This window comes from Rhopilema esculentum, chromosome 3 (assembly GCF_057945365.1).
Source record: "Rhopilema esculentum isolate cy_ngs chromosome 3, ASM5794536v1, whole genome shotgun sequence".
NCBI lineage: Eukaryota > Metazoa > Cnidaria > Scyphozoa > Rhizostomeae > Rhizostomatidae > Rhopilema > Rhopilema esculentum.
Window position 1 is genome coordinate 2,276,098 of NC_142817.1, and position 19,007 is coordinate 2,295,104.

Consider the following 19,007-nt stretch of genomic DNA (forward strand, 5'->3'; position numbering starts at 1 on the left):
CTAACTCAGCATTAAAATTACTGTTAACCATTCTATCGTCAAGTACTCGATACTGTATAGGCAGACCTATAGACGCTTTTGGTGTACAGAACCGTTCTGTTCTATGTGTGGATCGAAAGTAACGAGCATATGTGTTTCGTTCCTTGATTGAGGCGTATTTTAGTACGGCTGCGTGCTATAAGGCAATCGGTCTTAATCTATTCATCCTTGAAGATACAGTGCAAAAAAGTGCAATGAAAAAGCACAATTTCAACACAACACGAGATTGTCTTTTAATATCTAACGAGATGGCAAGACTTTTGTATCCTTCTAGAATTCTGAATTCATACCTAGTCAATTCGTCTGAAAAACCTTTTATGAAGAAATGTCTAAGTCACATCTTTACTTTTGGTTTTTTTTTCAAAATAGATAACCATGTTGAGATTCCTTATTAACAAACGTATTAACTTTTAAACCGATTGTGTAAATTTTCAGGTAAGGAAAGTAGTGATGGCAGATGAAACTGTTGCCCGTGAAAAAGCCAAAGAAACTGAATCTATAGCTGAAGACGCACAAAGGGATCTTGATGAGGCATTGCCTGCTTTGGAAGCTGCAAATAAGGTTTGAGTCTTTACCAGTTGTAAAGCACTATCAGGCAATTTTCTCTGCAAATCGCAATATTCTGACTTGGTTTTAAAATATAACTTGATTTTTCTTCTTTTATAAGTATAGGGTTGTTTCGATCTACATTCTACTAAAAATGTTTAATCTCAAACCAGTTTGAACAGATATTCACCTTTTTGTGGTACAATGAAATTTTCTAGTGTCTTCTAATTAGCTGAACTGACATAAGTTTTTCAATGTGCTAGGATGTGCTACGTCTATTCAATATTATCAGTATTATCCGAATGCTCTCCAACTTTAAAGTTTAGGCAGCAGTCATTTGCTAAATTTTAATACCTTTGGTCACAAACCTGCTCTTAACATCGTTGCCTTTACCTTTATAGGCACTGGATGCGTTGGACAAAGCTGATATTTCTGAAATTCGAGTCTTCAATAAACCACCAGATATGGTCATGACTGTCATGGAGGCTGTTTGTATTCTTCTTAACACAAAGTATGTTTTCAAAATCTCTTATCTCTAAATACAGGAGTAAATTGTGTCACTTACTTTTTCAAATGTTCCATTTGATTAGTAAATACCCTTTCTGCTGTTATGTTCTGTTTAAACGCCTATCATAACACCGTCTTTGAATGACGTACCTTTTCCTTCAACGGTAATTAGTGCCTCTTTCAAACAAAATTGTTTTAAACCATTGGATGTAGCTCTCAAAATCCTTGGTTATGTCGTGATCCTGGAATCTTGTAAATAAAAGTGTTTTCATCTACTCGAGTTTATTACGTCTTAATTTGTAAACAAAATCATATTTTCAAGTGCTTAGGGTAAGTCATACGAAACACACTGACCTAGATGAACTTAGATTGAATTTTAGCAATAACCTAAGCAGAAATCAGTGATTAAAATAATTTTCACATTTGAAATTTGTTTCGAACATTATCATGGTGGTGCTTAAAGCTACGCTGATTTATTATCTCTGTTAAATTTGTTATACCCATCATTTCGTTTCCCGATTGATACATTCAAATGCCCTGTTTTCAATTCTGGTGCCACACTTCTTTTAGACCGGACTGGCCGTCTGCAAAGACGCTTCTTGGCGATCAGAACTTTCTCAAGAGGCTTGTCGACTTCGATAAGGTACACTGAGATGTCAAGTTATTATTTTGATTGGCCTAAAGTTAGATTTTTTATCAATGCCGGTGTTATTACTTCGGTAGTACAAAATCCTGTTATGTGTGTGCTAGTTTTTTGCAACATCTTGCAATTACAATATCAAAAAAGGTCTTAATAAATTGTTCTTCATCTTTTTGGCGATTGGCTTCTTTAAATAGGTGTCAAATTATCAATGCACTTTTCTTTATTGTAAATGATAAGTATGCAGCTCACTGTACTTAGCGATGACAGTTTTGACTGTCACTAGCAGAAGTAATTCAACAATTCGCTAACTCTTTCGCACAATTCAATTATGCTTCAACTTCGAGATATTTTCTTTTCACTAGCCTATATCAGATAAAGTTCAGTTCTATCTTAACTATTTTGCTTCTGATACATCTTGAGAAAGTTTTATCTGTGAACGGCTTTGGTGGCATTCAGTAGTGCTAAAATTAATTTTTTTCTGTTCAGGACAACATCCCTGACTCTGTTTTGAAGAAACTCAAGAAGTACATTGACAATCCAAAGTTCATTCCAGAGATCGTAGAGAAAACGTCAAAGGTGTTTTTTCTTCACTCTTTTTTACCTGATCCTAACAATATCATTATTGGTTTTCAATAGTTGATGTAGTATTGTGTAATATTGTTTTCAATATTTCATGTAGTATTATGTTATATTGTTTTTCAATATGTCATGCTGTGTTATGTAGTATTGTTTTTCAATATTTCTTGTAGTATTATGTAATATTGTTTTTCAATATTTCATGTAGTATTATGTAAAGCTTTTACTGTGCTTTTTATATTGACGCTTCCTGCTTGACGGTTTTTAACTAAGAAATAACGAAAAAAGTGTCGCTATTATTTTCACCCTCTAGATCTTTATTCCCATTTGCCATGCTCTGTATCCATTCTCTTTTCTGCAGGCTTGTAAATCAATGTGCATGTGGGCTAGAGCGTGTGACTTGTACGCTAAAGTCTACAAGACGGTCGAACCAAAAAGACAAAGGTTTGGATTTATGTTGCTTGCCTACAATCATTGCCAAAAGTACTTGGAACACCAAGCAATTTGCGTTGTGTCATTTTTTTTAATTCTTTTCCCGGATACTCCTATTTCCACACCCCCTTCCTTTTGAAACAATGTTGATAATTTAGAAAATTATCATAAGAGTCGCGGAAAAAATCGTACTTCCTAATCCCCTACGTCGTTTTGTAGTTAACCAACATTGTTCAAAGGGGGGAGGGGAATGGCTGAATTTGCCCATGAAAACTGACGTTACTGTACCAAGACTTTAGGCAAGCATTGTGGCATTAACTTTTCATTTCGTGAATTGCTTGACACACTAACTATTTTCTCTTGTTAACATACATGTAATATCATATCATAATTTCTTTATAGACTTGCACAAGCAGAAAGTGAATTGCAAGCAACTATGGCGACACTCAAGGCAAAGCAAGAGAAACTGGCAGAAGTTGAGAATAAGGTAGAATTTGTTTATAAATCGTTAGATAAAAAAACAGTTTATTTGCACCAAACATTTTTAAGTCCAGTGATTGCACTGACCTCTGTCAGAAAAAGTGCAACTTTTGCCTTCTGCAAAAGCAGATGCAAATTCAGATATTTTAAAATCTCTCTGAGCTCCGGCTCGTGTCTTTTATTTCACTTTTTTCATAAAAGTTGCTTTAAACCTCTCTTGACTCCAGCCTCTTTTTTTCGTAGATTGCTGAGCTACAAGCCTCTTATGACCAAAGTATTGCTGAGAAGGACAGACTCACTAAGAATATCGCCCAGACGGCTGCTAGGCTGAAGAGGGCTTCTAAACTAACGACAGCGCTGGGAGACGAACAGGGAAGATGGACTGAAAATGTGGCTGTATGTTTTCACTATTAGTTGAATAAAGGATCAATCTGAATTCGTGATTTTAGTAGTTTTAAGGCCAATACATTGTCAAGATTTTGCTAAAAGAAGCATTGGCTCAAAAGGCGAAGAGACAATCGATAGAAGGGGAGCGTCATATGAAACATCCGATCATAGCTAACTTATAATATTGGTACCGTGACCATGATAAAATAATTTTAGGTGCTGTGTGTTCACAGGAAAGTTTAACATGAAGGAGACTGTAAAAAATATTCTTTTAGAAGAGAATTGATATGCTACAGTCTTGTTGGACAAATATTTGGGTAGCGAGGTAAAGTGCAAAGAAAATTTTGTATCAAAGACTCTAAGAAACAGAAACTCTTGCTAGTTTCATAAAACAGTTTTTTATTTCACTTTCATTGTACACTCTATTATCGCCTTTTGAAATACCCAAACGCATCAATCTTTTAAGGCTTTCGAAGTTGATATTGGGAATGTTGTTGGCAACGTTTTCGTGGCAGCTGCATGCGTGGCTTATTTTGGTGCATTCACAAGCTTGTATCGGCATGAGGTAAGTAGTCTTTCTTTGCATATTTTTATACTGAATTCATAAGCTTGTCAATTTTTTCTAAATTACAAAATTTTGGCTGGACAGAGTTCCCAATAGCAGTCAATAAATTTGCTGTTTAGAAATATTATTTTTCTCGATATTTTGAATCAGAAAGTCAAGAAAATCAGCATTTAAAACTATGATTTATCATCTTTGAGTTATTATGTCCTTTAAAAAATACATCAACTTATGGTAAGTCAATCAATTTTGTGGTCTTGAATAACAACTTTTCTGCTTCTTTCAAATATTTGGATAACGTGTGTGTTTTATGATCCTTTTCATTTATGAATTATTTATTTTAAGCTTGTCACTTCCTGGGTAGCGAGATGTAAGGAATTGGACATCCCAGTGACAGATGACTTTAGCCTCATCCACGTCCTAGCAGATCCATACGAGATTAGACAGTGGAATTCAGATGGCCTACCACGTGATACTGTGAGAATGTTTTCATTAACGTTGCCTATGAAGTCTCACTGTACCGATCATGAGAAATTATTAATTGCCTAGCTTCTCTGCTATCTGCTCCTTGGTCAAGGAATTTCAGTTGATTTTCAACGCTGATATAGTGACCTGGTTCCTATGTCTATTATTTATCAATGTTTATGTTGCCAGTTATTGTCTATTACGCATGTCTATAATGCCTATAATTGAATTATGTTTGGTGTTGATGGTAAATTCTTCAAAAATGCTCGAACTCTTAGTGGTTTCTTCGTAACCATGTATTTTGCTCATTTTAACCCTTTTGGCTTAAAGCAATAATACGAAGTGTATTCTATCAGTGTAAAATATAGAATGTAAGACACTTCCATAGTGGAAATTCATTTTTCAGGTAGGGGGGGGCAGTGCCCACATTATCAAAGCAATTTTGCCAACAAATGACATAATTTACCGACAAAAGCGTGTCTTAACCGACAATTTAGCAAAACTTGGGGGTGCTTGCCCCACAATCTCCTCCTACCGCAATTTTCACCACTGAGATACTTGTTGGTGTCAATTTAATTTGATAGTAGCCTCAGTGGCCTTGGTTCTTTGTACAAATATAATTATTTCATCTTTTTCTCTATAATCTACTCAAGGTTTCTATTGAGAATGCTGTACTGGTAACAAGAGGCAGGCGTTGGCCATTGATGATTGATCCCCAAGACCAAGCTAATAGATGGATCAGGCAGAAGGAGTCAAAGAATAGCTTAAAAGTCATCAAGTTAACAGATCCAAATTTCTTGCGAACACTTGAAAATTGTATACGAATCGGCATGCCTGTGCTACTCGAGGAGATTGGTGAATCACTTGATCCTTCCCTTGAGCCTGTGTTGTTGAAACAGACGTTTATTTCCGGTGGAAGAATGCTGATACGGCTTGGGGATAATGACATCGAATACGATAAAAACTTCAGGTACATATCTTGTATCTTACATTATAAATCTGTTTGTATTTTGATCATAGCTGATGACTTAACCTATTTTCATTTTTGTTCATCTTTTCTTATTTAGCTACCCTATCCTTTGTTTGAGATATACGTGTATTTAATCGATTCGTCATATTTAATTGATATTAAATAAATTCGTGATATATCATATATTTTAAATTTCCTTCTGAGATATTCTTTGGCTCCTTGTTCTGGTGTAGCTGTCTTAGGTTCCGAATTGTTCTAATAAGCAACAGATATATCTATAGGTAATAAAAAATGATTTTCTCAAATTTGATGGGGATAGAAAAATTTGATTCAAAGATGCCAGATGCAATATTTTTGCTTTGGATGTTTATTGATTTTTTGAAGAGCTATTGTTCAACCTCGTTTGTGATTTTTTGTAGATTTTACATGACTACGAAACTGGCCAACCCTCACTATTTGCCGGAGGTTTGCATCAAGGTGACAATCATTAACTTCACGGTGACAACATCAGGACTGGAGGATCAACTTCTAGGGTTAGAGAAGTTTTTTGTTCATTCTAGCATTCATTTTATTCACCTAATCCTTATTTAGTTTAACTTTTAATTTAACGAATAAGAGCGTGTTGATAGTGTCAAATCAGTTTTTCAGGAAAATCAGTTACAAGCTCGAAAAAGTTGTCCAACTACCAAGTTTTTCAGGAAAATTGCTTGCTATCTTAAACCCACCTAAAATTTTTGCATTTATTATAGTTTCTTGTTTATTTGTGTTTTCGAAATGTTGCCTTTTGGTCCTTTTACTTTTTTAAGTCAGTTAAGTCAGTTTGATATCAACTAATTATATCCACTTTTATTTTGCAGTGATGTAGTAAGGCTAGAGCGTCCAGACTTGGAGGAGCAACGAAATCAATTGATTGTGCGGATTAACACTGACAAGAATCAGTTAAAAGCGATCGAGGATCGAATTCTTAAGTTGCTGTTCACATCCGAAGGAAATATTTTGGATGATGAAGTACTAATCAACACTTTGAATGAATCCAAAGTAAGTTGAAGATAAAAGATTTTGATATTTTTGTTCTTTTCACTACTGTGTTTTTGTAAATAAAACTTTTTTTCTTTGTCACATTAATTTCCAAACTTTAAAGGGTTTTAATTTCAAAAACCTCTGATTCTAAATTTAATTTGATAGTAGATTAATGATCTCCGTTTTTGATTTGTATCTCTTCCTTTTAGGTAACATCTGGTGTCATAACAACGCGTCTAAAAGAGGCTGAAACAACAGAAGAGAAAATAAGCACTGCCCGAGAAAAATATCGTCCAGTGGCAACAAGAGGCTCCGTGATGTATTTCGTAGTAGCCTCTCTTGCAGAAATAGATCCGATGTATCAATATTCATTGAAGTACTTTAAACAGGTAAATGTTTTCTCACAAGCTGTGGTAACATTTTCTGACAGCAACTGTTCCGATTGCAAGGGACTGTTACATACCTATCGTTAATTGTAGACACCTTTTACATTAGGATCAAACAGAACATTAAACATGTTTTTAATAGATGTTTGATTCACAATATGCGGATGACTAGACGTTGAATTTTAGTGTTCAATGATTTGTTGGCCTTACCTTTGCTGAAGTACAGTTTTGATTAAAGTTCCATCAACCGTAGTTTTTCGATGAAGTAAAATATTAGCTTTTATAAAGCTATTGGCTTCTATCGAGTTTATATATTTTTTCACAGCTCTTCAACACCTGCATAGATAACAGCCCTCCTGCCGAAGATCTTGATGAAAGACTAAAAATTCTGCTAAAGAATTGCACTGAAGCAGTCTACGCTAATGTTGCAAGGTACAGTGTTTAATGTTGCAACTCTTTGTCTAACAGACATAATATATAGATGAGTAATAAACATAATGAAGATTAAAACTAGGTTGCTGAGATTTGTCGTTCTTTTAAAATTTTTTCAGATGTTTTGTGTAAGAGTTTTGCTTACGTTTTCTCACTTATAGGGGTCTGTTTGAGAAAGATAAGCTTGTTTACTCATTCATGATGTGTGCTGATATAAAGAAAGAGAAAAAAGAAATTTCTGATGCCGAATGGAATTTTCTCCTGCGAGGAAGTGGTAGTATTGAAAAGGTATCATGTTAGTTACCACTGATTTTTAAGTTTCACTAATAGTATTATTTTGTTTCTATATATTCTGATTATTAACAGTGATTTATATCATACTCTAGAAGGCTTTAAACACATCAATCAAACATAGATGGCCTGAATGAAAAATTTTCGGTTTATAACATAAGGCTCAAATCTTGACTCAGAGTTGCCTATGGAGTAATTTGATGAGAGATGCTCTTCATCAATATGAAATATGATAAACTTTAGTTATCTCTATATTCCTAAGTGAAACGTTCAATCGATAAAAAAGGGTTTCATTACACTGACACCAGTGCTTGGGATGATACTCCAGTTCATATAAGAGAACTGTCATCGCTACGTCTCTTCTTAAAGCATTTGATAAGCCTTTACAATCCCCCCCCCCCCCCAAGATCTACTTGCTGGAAAACAGTTTTACCAGTATCTTTACATCAGTATCAATTTCTAGATTTGTATTTTTTGTTGCTTTTATTTTTTACTGAAAGATATCGCTATAAATGAGTCATAGTTAGCTGGTTTAGAGCATATATGAAGTCACGTGGCCTCTCTCGCCGCTAAGCCAATGATAGCCCCAGAACATTTCGACAAAATTAGGCTAAGGCAAACATTTGGGCATCTGTGCCAACCTCCGTTTATATAACAACGTCTACAGTTTACATGTTACATTCAGGTGTTCAGTTTTTTGCGCAAGATAATATTTTTATGGCTTTTTATTAATAATAATAATTTCAATTTGTGCAGGATTACCCGCCAAAGCCATCCGCCCCATGGCTCAGTGAGCATGACTGGCAATCCTGTTGTAATTTAGAGGTTTGTTGTCATTCCTTTTATGAATTTGTGTATGTTATCAATCTCAAATAATTGTTTAATGCCAATGCTAACACCATGTTATATAACTACTCTATGCAATTCTACCGACAACGAAGTTATAGTTATTGCAACGATATGTCATTTGAAGAATACAGCTTAGCATCGACATTGCTACCATAATAGATGAAGAGACGGGCGAAAAAGGAACGCGAAAGCACCACTGCTCTCCTTTGCCGCCAAGATATGAACAGCTCATAAATTAAACATTTCGAGTAAATTTGATACAGTGACCATTATTGTTAAGTGTAGGTGTTGGGGCACTCACTGAAGTAGGATCAGGTACAAATTGGGGTTTCTAGGTAAAAAATGCAAAAAGTGTCATATCCCTTGACGAAAGTCTAGAATAAGAAAAGAGTTAGGGAAAAGATAGAAAAAGGATGCAAAAGATAGAACGAATCAGTCACCAAAAGTCTTTGTGCTAGTACCTATTTATCATTCTTTGTTTTTTCTATTTATTCAATGTTTTCTTTATAGGAGCAGATTCCAGAACTTAAAGGCATAAAATCTTTAATAGCAACTCGCCATATCAGCATTCAGCTTGGAAACTTGAAGGTATAGAAATTCCAAACTGTAACTTTAAATTTGAAGCGTAAATTTATTTCAGCTCTAAAAAAGATTCGTTCTTTTCTTTATCTATATTAATTCCCTGCCCTAACAATTAACAATATGCAGTTATCAATATAAAAGCATCTCATGTATCTGTAATGGATAACTAGCTGATGAATGTGAGATTAGTTTGGGTTTTTCAGTTTTTTTCCTACGAATTGTATATATAGTATTTTGCCAGTGTTTAAACCACCGCAAACTTTAAGTCTTAATAAAAGCAACTTTGGCAATCGTTTTAATGTTCTTTAAAGAATAGAATGAAAGTAAAGCCTTTTCTTGTTACCTCCCGATTCAAAAATCCAAAGCTATAAAGAAAATTGCAGCAGGCTATGCTTGAAAGTTTTTTTCAAGCTCTGGCATTGGCCGTCCTTAACAACATTCAAAAATCTTTGCATTTTCTTATTTCAGATTACCCTGAATCCAGAGAATTGGGAAGGATATAAGAAAGAAGGTGATATGAAGGAGGACTTTGAGGCGCAGCTTTCATCCTTTCAAAGACTTATGTTGATTAAGTGTTTCAAGGAAGAAAAAGTAAATACTTTTGCAATTTCTTCATGTATTTTTATTCATTTCTCAGAATCTCATTTAACCACCTTTTAGTTTTCAAATTCAGTTTTAAAGCGAGAAGCATGTGAGCAATGAGCTTTGTAAAATAAACGCCAGATATTGGCATTAATGATGGCGTTTTTAAGTATAGTATTTAGCCGTTATTTGCTATTTGTTTTACAACAGAATGGTTCTAAGTTGCATTACTGAGATTAAGTCTTGTTAAACTTCTTATGTTTATGATATTAGCCAATGGGGCTCATAGCCTTCAAGTTCATTAGAATCGTGTACATAGCTCTAGGAATTCAGCTAGACTGAAATGTATACGCTGCTGTATTTAATAGAGAGAATTTTTAACGTGATTTGTAGAATAAAACAAGAAAGCGAACCAGTGAAATCATAAAGTGTTGCAGAAAATCTTGATATACACTCAGAGCATTTGCTAATATGTCATAATACTCAATAAGTGACCTTAGCTTCCAATGCTTTTCATCGTTGTTTATATCTGCTTTTTTCAATTACAGGTGACTCATGCTGTTACGGAATTTGTGTGTGAAAATCTTGGCAAGTCATTCGTTGAGAGCCCAGCAACAGACCTTCGAATCTTGTATGCTGACATGTCTTCTGTCATTCCTTTGGTGTTTGTTCTCTCTACCGGATCAGATCCGATGAACGCCTTCCAAAGATTCGCCAAGGAAATGGATTACAGCCATCGGTAGGTGAAATCCAATCCAGCCAGTATATCCAATCTTTAAGTCCTTTTAAGTCACCAAGTTTCTAAAGGACATATGAGAATGAATTTCATTGCATGGTGATAGAGATCCACTGATAGCTTCCATAAAGACAATTAATCGATTCTGGATTTCATCTACAAAACTGTTCGGTTTAATAAAGACATCTTGTAGATCACGTAGCAGGCCGCCATTTGTAGATCCCAAATGTCAATGTTATTTGTTTTCCGTTTATCTGTAGCGTGTTGTACATTTAAGGTAACCAAGTCCTATCTTTATTTTGTTATGATTCAAGGACAGTCCTTGTCTTTGGCTCAATATGATATTGCCTTTTTATGATTTACGATGATTTGTTAGTTATATTTTACGTAGCCTGAGCTGCTTTTTAACATGATTTCATATACAAAAAATTGCAAAATTTTCTACATCTTAACTGCAATCCTAGCAAACATTTTTACCCAAGCATAAACCCTTACCATGTTTACATTTTTTGTTTCAAACCCACTAACACATTTCTTAAATGCTGTTTATAGAGTGCAAGCCATTTCGCTTGGTCAAGGTCAAGGCCCCGTCGCAGAAAAGATGATATCCACAGCTGTACAAGAGGGTGACTGGGTGTTTTTGCAGGTAAATGTTCTTTTTTATTTTGAAAGTACCCCAATTGCAAGCTTGAATCTTTCATTGGACATATCTTACCCGATTTTGAGGTATGTAAATGATTTTGCAAGCGTAGAAGAACACATGATTAGTCTGCCAGATAACATAAACTGCAGCTTGTTAAGGATTTTTGGCAATGCAAGGTTTTTTCATCGTGTTCTTTCGGACCCTGATTCTGACGTTTTATGCTCTGAGGAGTGTCAGACGAAAAAGCTTTTAGTATGTTGTAAAATGTTTGTTTTTTTCAAAGCCATTTTCAAATTCTGTACTGCAAAAAAAATTGTTAATGCAAGGTATGTTAACTACCTATGGTATTTAAGGTGGTGAAAATGTTGCATCTATTTTAATGTGCCATGAAATGTTTCATACATTAAAGTGACTAAGGAACTAAGAAGGGACCTAGTTAACATTGTCTGGAAAAAAAGAGCATTTACACCGAAGTGATATTCAGGAAAATTCAATTCTATTTAGAATGCTTTTTCTTTACCTAATACTGTTTTCTTGCACAGAACTGTCATTTGGCTGCTTCCTGGATGCTTTCCATGGAGGGTATTGTCAAGAAAATATCATCTGGTGAAACTGAAGTCCATCCTGACTTTAGGCTGTTCTTGAGCTCGATGCCTACTAGTATGTTCCCTGTCACGGTTTTGCAAAACAGCATCAAAGTGACCAACGAACCACCTAAAGGCTTGAGAGCTAATGTGAAGAGAGCGTTCAATGAATTGTCCATAGATCCCTTTGAAACTCACAGTAAGTGCTGTAAAATCCATGATTATCTCGTGCACATATAGTCCAAGCCAATTTTTCAAAGAAAGTGTTGAAAGAGTATCACCTTAAAATTTGTCAGTTTTCTTTACTCGGGCTATGACAGTCATATTTTCATTACTCAAGTTTATAATTGTAAATTTGGAGCTACTTCAATTGTGTAAAAACTTAAACTTTTGTTAATATTTTACAGGCAACATTCCTTAAATGCCTCTTTTTCTAGCTTTCTAATTTGTACAAAAAGAACTGAATTTAGACATTTGCACAAAGGCAGTTTGGATCCTTGCCATGATTGTTGAAACACTTAACAGAAACGTCTCTCACTCTACTAAAGCTCGCCCTTCATTTGTTACAACAAATTTAAATTTGATATTCTATCATTATCAATGAATATTATTTCCATAAGTTTTATGCAATCATTTACCGATATCCAGCATTGTGCTGAGGAAGTTAATAACCATAAAAATCGAACACTGTAGCTTTTGAATGTTCTTCAATTACTTTTGCATTAAACCTGTAAAAATAATGCTTCTTTCAGAGAGCTTAAAGCCAATGTTCCTGACAATAAACATTGTTATCGCTTCAAACTGAGCTACAATTCAAGTTAATATATATTTTCTATCGTTAGCTTTGGGTGTTGTCTGGCGTCGCCTTGTCTTTGGTTTGTGTTTCTTCCACGCCGTCATCCAAGAGAGAAAGAAATTTGGTCCTCTTGGTTGGAATATCAAGGTTTGCTAACTTCACATTTGCTCGAATTTATTGAGGAGAGGAATGAGCCCCTTCGTGGCATTGGCTAGATTGAAAATTTTATCTGTAATAAGGAGAATAATTTTATGCAATGGTGTGAATATTTATACCATTTGAAAGTAGAATGATGTATAAATAATGTGTATTTTTCAAAACTTCTACTGTAATACTTTTTAGGGTTTTTAGCGTTTAATCTTTGCATTTAAGCATTAAAGGACTTTAGAAACAGGAACATGAATTGAAAAAGTGAACATATGATTAAACACATGAAGAAAACCACTCCCCAACGCCCTTTTTGTCCTGCATATTTTTTTATTGCTTCTGGCGCTGATTTTTGAAGATACCACATCTCCAATTCTAATTTCGTGAATGAAGCTCTACTAAAATTCAAAACCTGTTAGCTTGTGATATGTATTAACTGCAGTTTTTTTCCAGTATTTCAGTATGAGTTCATTAGATTGGTTTGATGTATTACCTTCAATATTATATTTTCAATATTACAGTATGAGTTCAACGATTCAGACAGAGAATGTGCTTTAGATAATTTGAAGATATTTCTTCAAGATGGAAAAATACCATGGGATGCATTGATTTTCATAGCTGGAGAGGTCAGTATTCTTCTTACTTCTTTGGTATTTGCAAGATCATCCTACTTCTTCTTGTACGTAAAGAAAATTCTTCTACCAACCTATATTTTACTGATATATAATTCGTTTTCACAAATTAATGTTTGATGCATTATGTTACAAACTAACAGTAACGGTGAAACACTACTCAGCTACATTCGTTGAACTGAACTGTATCATTTGCAGATCACCTATGGTGGAAGAGTCACTGATTCGTGGGACCAAAGGTGTCTCCGGACAATATTAAAAAGGTTCTTTGCTCCTGAAACTTTAAAGGAGGAATACCAATTCTCTGATTCTGGTATGTCTAGTGAAAGATAATTGTTTGCATAATTGCTTAATACCTTCACAGAAAATCAGTTATTTTATATTCTTCTTAACAAGTTCATCTTTAAGTTCAATTATAATGATTTCAATGACCAAAATTATATGAAGACTGGAATCTTTGAAAAAGAGTACATTTCGTGAATGGAATAAAGTTGTGACTTTGAAATGTTTACGACATTGTTACTGAGGCTTCTTGTCGTATTATATTGTGTTGTTTAGAAATCTGCTGTAGAGCCGATTTCAAGGTTTCAATACGTTAGCAGTTTGAAGGAACAATATTGCTGATTATAGATTAATCCCCCCCCCCCCCCCCTAATGACCCCGCTAGTATTCTTAATTTCTTGTTCCTGAATATATTATCGGCAACTATATTGGCAGACTTTTGAAACATTCTAATTCAAAGCCAGACAGGACATAAATCAGGGTCCTACAAAGGCACCATTCTATAGGAACCCCAAAGAAAGACACCATGCATTCCTCTTAACTCGTTCAAATCTATTGATAGGTATTGCTTTTCTGTATAAAAAGGCATATAATTGTGTGCTGTTTCCAATATATAAAAGCTGTTTCCATCTTCAGGTGTGTACTTTGCACCAAGTAAAGATCTGCTTGAGGATTATCGTCAATACATTGAGAATTTGCCAATGAGTGATGAGCCAGAAATATTTGGTATGCATGAAAATGCCAACATTGCTTTCCAGGTAAACTCTTGTCAATTCCTGGTTTATGTGTTCATGCAGAAACTTGTTTTGAAGAAACAAATCTTAACCGTGTTATATTCTCTCTAAAAACTGAAAATATCTACCGTCAAAAATATCAGTAAAAACTAGAATATCATTTTGCAATTTAATGCTCTTTATGGTACATTTTCTATTTTATTCGATTCAAAGTCGTCAATCTATTTAACTTCCGAGTTGATAAAGCTCTTACTGTGATCATTGAAACCTTTCTAATAAAAAATTTTGGTATAATTGTTCAATGTTTACCAATGACACTTTGCTATCTCGCTAGTTGACTGCAGTATCCATAACCTGGATCTTTAGAACTGTATCTGACATAAATTTATTAAAGCTTCTTGTTTATAAACTCAATCTAGATTCAAGAAACAAATACACTGATACGCTCAGTACTGGAAGTGCAGCCCCGAATGTCTAGTGGTGGTAGTGGCAAAACCAGTGATGAGATTGTTTACGAGTTAGCAGAAAGTATCCTTGGCAAACTTCCTGATATTCTCGACATGGAAAATGCACAAAAAGACCTGTTCAAGGTAAAGATCAAATTTTTTTTCCTTCTGTATATTCAAAGTTTTTGGCAGTTTTTTCACCTACCTCTTAGCTCAGTGATGCTTAAAGCGTTAGATTATGTAACTGTATAACATAAAAGTCATTGTTGAATGCCAATCCATAGACAGTTAAGCATACATGTATTCAACGCTTAAAATATCAATTAAAGAATGAGGACCTACGTAAATCGTTAGAAAAGATGATAACCAAACATCACTTAAAGACTTTATTATCCAGCCTCTTAGATAAACATAACTGATCAAAAGTTTATGATTTGCATAATTATATGAACCCCATTGTTGCTGATGGATTTATTCTTCATTTCTTTTTCTATCATATCAAATGGTCAATTACTTATAATTATATTTTCTACCTTTTTAACGTGTACCTTAACAATTTGTCCTAGACTGATTCAAAGGGTCGACTTAATTCTCTCACAACTGTACTCGGACAAGAGGTTGACAGATTCAACAATTTGCTGAAAGTCATCAAGGTTAGAAGATATAGTGGCATTCACTTTTATTGTTTTCTTTCAGTGGGAAATAACCGTAATTTTTACTTTTGTACAGTGTTGCTCGGGTTTTCTTCTATTGTAAACCCTTTTCATGTCTCAGAATTTGTGTCTGTCATTGCATGTTGTTTGCTGTAACTTTTGTCTTGCAATTTCTCTTTTTATTTTGACTGCATTTAGAATTTTGACCTTTGTAAACTACAGATATACTTATAATTTAATCAAGTTACTCGGAAAACATTTTATCTTAAACAGCGAGTTTTACATAATTATTATACAGTCCATTTGCACAAACAAACAACATCAGATTTTAAATTTATTTTGCAGACTTCACTGAAGCAGCTCCAGAAGGCGATTAAAGGCTTAGTTGTCATGTCCCTCGAGCTGGACAAAGTCTACACAAGCTTTTTGAATAATCAGGTAATTCCTACTATTCAAGAAAAAGGATTTTGTATTGAAATTCTAATATTTGACTGAACAAAATTATCGAATTTGAAAGGCATTTTAAACAGAATCGAGACCCTCAATTGAGGCTGGAATAATTTTTCCTTGTCCAAATGTTATAGGAAATTTCCGCAAACTTTTTCACAAAATGCAGCCGCCCATCTTTTCACGTAGCAACTTTTTTTATTTACACCTTACCGCAACATTTTATGAATATTGATAAGATGAAAGGGGAAAATAATTATTTCTCTTGGTAATTAGGGAAAGAGTGATTAAGTTAAACTGCATTCGATTTTTATCAGTTTCTTATAGCATGGTTGGTTCTAAGAACATTTTTTATTATTTTTTCATGAATTCTGTGAGCAATAAACCAGGACTAATCCTTTTCTAGGTTCCCACCTTGTGGGAGAGTGCTGCCTACCCATCTTTGAAGCCACTTGCTTCCTGGGTGAAAGATTTGGTTCTCAGAATCAGCTTTATCGAGGTATTTTCAACAATTTTATCTCTTTCTGGATATTCTCGGCTATGGTAGATTCTGTTCCTTTTTAAATCTTTTATCTCAAGCCCATTGCTGTGTGAGAGCCAGATAAAAAGACAGCACCGCTGTAAAATTCTGTGTTAAATACGTTTCCAGCTAATGCTTGATTTGCCTATTGGCAGAAATGGATCGTCCACGGCCAACCAAAGTCGTTCTGGATTTCTGGATTCTTTTTCCCACAAGGTATGAGATCTGTTTTTTCGACATCGCTTTCTATGCTTCTACCTACTTGTTAATTGATTTTGCATCAAATAATGATGAAATGGGATGAAATGCCACTCATTTTTTAAATATAATTGGAAATCTTATGCCGAGAAATATGTTAGAATTGTAGAGACAGTGTGTGTTTCGAGCCGCATATGTTAATTAGAATCGTGTTTCTCGAGTTTTTCCTTACTTTACAAATTAACAAATCCACATTGATCTTAGGTTTTCTGACGGGAACACTTCAAAATCACGCCCGCAAGTATGACCAACCGATTGATCAGCTTTCATTTGGATACAAAGTCTTACCAAAGTACCGTAACCAGGAGGAAGTAGCCGAGGCCATGGCAAAGATGCAACATGGAGACACACTTGAGCTTGACAATGAATTGCCGTCACCAGATGATGGGGTTCTGGTGCATGGGTTGTTTATTGAGGCAGCTAGGTGGGATGATGACAAAATGCAGCTGGCTGATGCTCTACCTGGTCAGATGACAAGCGTAAGTCTACAATTAACTAGCTTTATACTCAAACTCTACTCTCTTTCTTCTAAGAAAATTCTTCTGTAACATTCACACTGTACGAAGCTTGAAAATAATTTCCTTTTAAAAAAACAGCTCTTTTAAAAGTGAAAAATCTGTGACGAGCTTTCATAGCAAGATGATAGTGGGATTAATTGTAAGGGCTGCTAGATTTTTATCTTAACAAAGGGCTGCTATCAGGCAGTTTTTGCTTCAAGCGCAGAATTTTTCGTGCCATAGGTTAGAAGAGTTGGTTATTTTTATCACGGTACCCAGCGTAACCAAAATTTGATCTACAGTAAAGAGAAGTTTCTATAGTTTTTGCCTGAAGCAATGCTTTCCACGAAAATTTAACTTTTTACTAAAGAAATAGCCAACACTTCCCTCACAGAAAATCTTGTTTTTGTGTCTGTGTCCCAATGTCTCTTTTTGATTTTATTGATGCGAGTGACATTTTTACATTAATTGTTCTGCCGAACAGAAGTTTGTGGCTTCTTGTTAACACAACTTTTTTTGAAAATCACATTTAAAAGCAAAATAAAAAGAGTAAAAAGTACCTGTGAGTTGCAAATTTGTTACTTTCTCAGAGCCTCTCTTTAAAGCAGCACGTTTTTTCGTTCCACAGTTTATATGACTAATGATTTCGTTTCACAATAGAACCTTCCCGTCATGCACATGGAGCCTGGCATTAGTTTAACACCGGACCCAAAAATGTATCGCAGTCCACTTTACAAAACCTCCACTAGAGCTGGTGTATTGTCAACAACAGGTAAATTTCAATTGTGCACATTATTTTTGACAAGGATAACGTTAAAGGAAATATCTTAGTTATGTGTGATTTATATGATCTTTGCGTCTTAATCTGAACTGGTTCCAGGTAATCTGAATTTCTGTCCGATATAGCTATTTCAAATAGTGAGAGCTTGTTTTCAGTATTCGTCGAGGGTGTGAGTTTTCCAAAAGCTTGTTGTGAAACAGAGGGAAAGCCTCAATTTTAAGTGGGTACAGATGCCCATAAACACTATGTATTTGTACTTATGTCGAGAAACATTGAGATTAAAGACCTCCATTTGACCTTTCACTGGAGGGAGGAGGACAAAGCTTTAAACACTATAAAGATTTTGTGTTGGTGTTCTGATAATTGTTGCAAGGATTTCAAATGTTCTGTTCTTTTAACAATATGCATCATGTCTAGGTTACCAAGTTGTTAAAACGGAAAAGTGGCTGCTGAATTCGACCTCCTAAATTAGCACTATGTGTTTCAATACATTTTGTTATGACTGTAGCTGTTAAGGCCCATTCTTTGCTCCTATTGGCTAAGTAATTTCTTTCTTTCACAGGACATTCAACGAACTTTGTTGTCGCCGTTTATCTACCAACTGACTTGGAGCAAGATTACTGGATCTCCAAAGGCACTGCTCTCTTGTGCCAACTGAATGACTAGAAAACAAAACTGTAAAACGTAGCTTCTGTGAATAAAATATTTTTGTGCTATCTTTGGATTAAGATGTACGTATTCCATTGCTTTGCCACGCCGTTACTTTCCATTTTAAACTCAAGCTTATTGAGTAGTTCATATCTGATACAAAAACTTTAAATAAATGAAACCGAAAGCAAAAATTATAACAAATGCGGCATTTCAGATAAATGATTTGGCTTCATTGAGCTTAGGTTTTACTGTGTAAATATTTGGGTGCATTTTGGGCGTTCATTATGACTTTCTTATTGATATTACACATTTCCATTGATTACATTATTGCGTATTAGGTTTTTTGCTGTAAATAAATGTTATCTGTAAAGGTTGTCAATAAATCTAAATACCTGATTGTTAAACTCTTTGTCTTTTTTGTCTTCAATTCACATGTCCATTATTACACCGT

The 19,007-nt window shown here is 34.7% G+C and overlaps 1 protein-coding gene across 1 annotated transcript in view; it reads left to right on the forward strand.

Moving 5' to 3' along the window:
• The window catches only part of LOC135692432 (dynein axonemal heavy chain 6), a 55,669-nt gene extending 36,662 nt beyond the window's left edge, over positions 1-19,007 (forward strand). Inside the window, exons 61-93 of the mRNA XM_065210547.2 lie at positions 475-600; positions 987-1,096; positions 1,663-1,735; positions 2,222-2,311; positions 2,673-2,755; positions 3,146-3,230; positions 3,467-3,619; positions 4,077-4,175; positions 4,518-4,649; positions 5,291-5,607; positions 6,027-6,140; positions 6,465-6,645; positions 6,837-7,016; positions 7,339-7,445; positions 7,607-7,733; positions 8,493-8,561; positions 9,096-9,173; positions 9,636-9,758; positions 10,298-10,488; positions 11,038-11,131; positions 11,671-11,911; positions 12,555-12,655; positions 13,177-13,281; positions 13,486-13,600; positions 14,206-14,327; positions 14,723-14,893; positions 15,316-15,402; positions 15,748-15,840; positions 16,256-16,348; positions 16,525-16,585; positions 16,832-17,106; positions 17,785-17,896; positions 18,468-19,007. Coding sequence (XP_065066619.2) covers positions 475-600; positions 987-1,096; positions 1,663-1,735; positions 2,222-2,311; positions 2,673-2,755; positions 3,146-3,230; positions 3,467-3,619; positions 4,077-4,175; positions 4,518-4,649; positions 5,291-5,607; positions 6,027-6,140; positions 6,465-6,645; positions 6,837-7,016; positions 7,339-7,445; positions 7,607-7,733; positions 8,493-8,561; positions 9,096-9,173; positions 9,636-9,758; positions 10,298-10,488; positions 11,038-11,131; positions 11,671-11,911; positions 12,555-12,655; positions 13,177-13,281; positions 13,486-13,600; positions 14,206-14,327; positions 14,723-14,893; positions 15,316-15,402; positions 15,748-15,840; positions 16,256-16,348; positions 16,525-16,585; positions 16,832-17,106; positions 17,785-17,896; positions 18,468-18,571 — 4,212 coding nt within the window. The 3' untranslated portion in view covers positions 18,572-19,007. The remainder of the gene's footprint in view (positions 1-474; positions 601-986; positions 1,097-1,662; positions 1,736-2,221; positions 2,312-2,672; positions 2,756-3,145; positions 3,231-3,466; positions 3,620-4,076; positions 4,176-4,517; positions 4,650-5,290; positions 5,608-6,026; positions 6,141-6,464; positions 6,646-6,836; positions 7,017-7,338; positions 7,446-7,606; positions 7,734-8,492; positions 8,562-9,095; positions 9,174-9,635; positions 9,759-10,297; positions 10,489-11,037; positions 11,132-11,670; positions 11,912-12,554; positions 12,656-13,176; positions 13,282-13,485; positions 13,601-14,205; positions 14,328-14,722; positions 14,894-15,315; positions 15,403-15,747; positions 15,841-16,255; positions 16,349-16,524; positions 16,586-16,831; positions 17,107-17,784; positions 17,897-18,467) is intronic.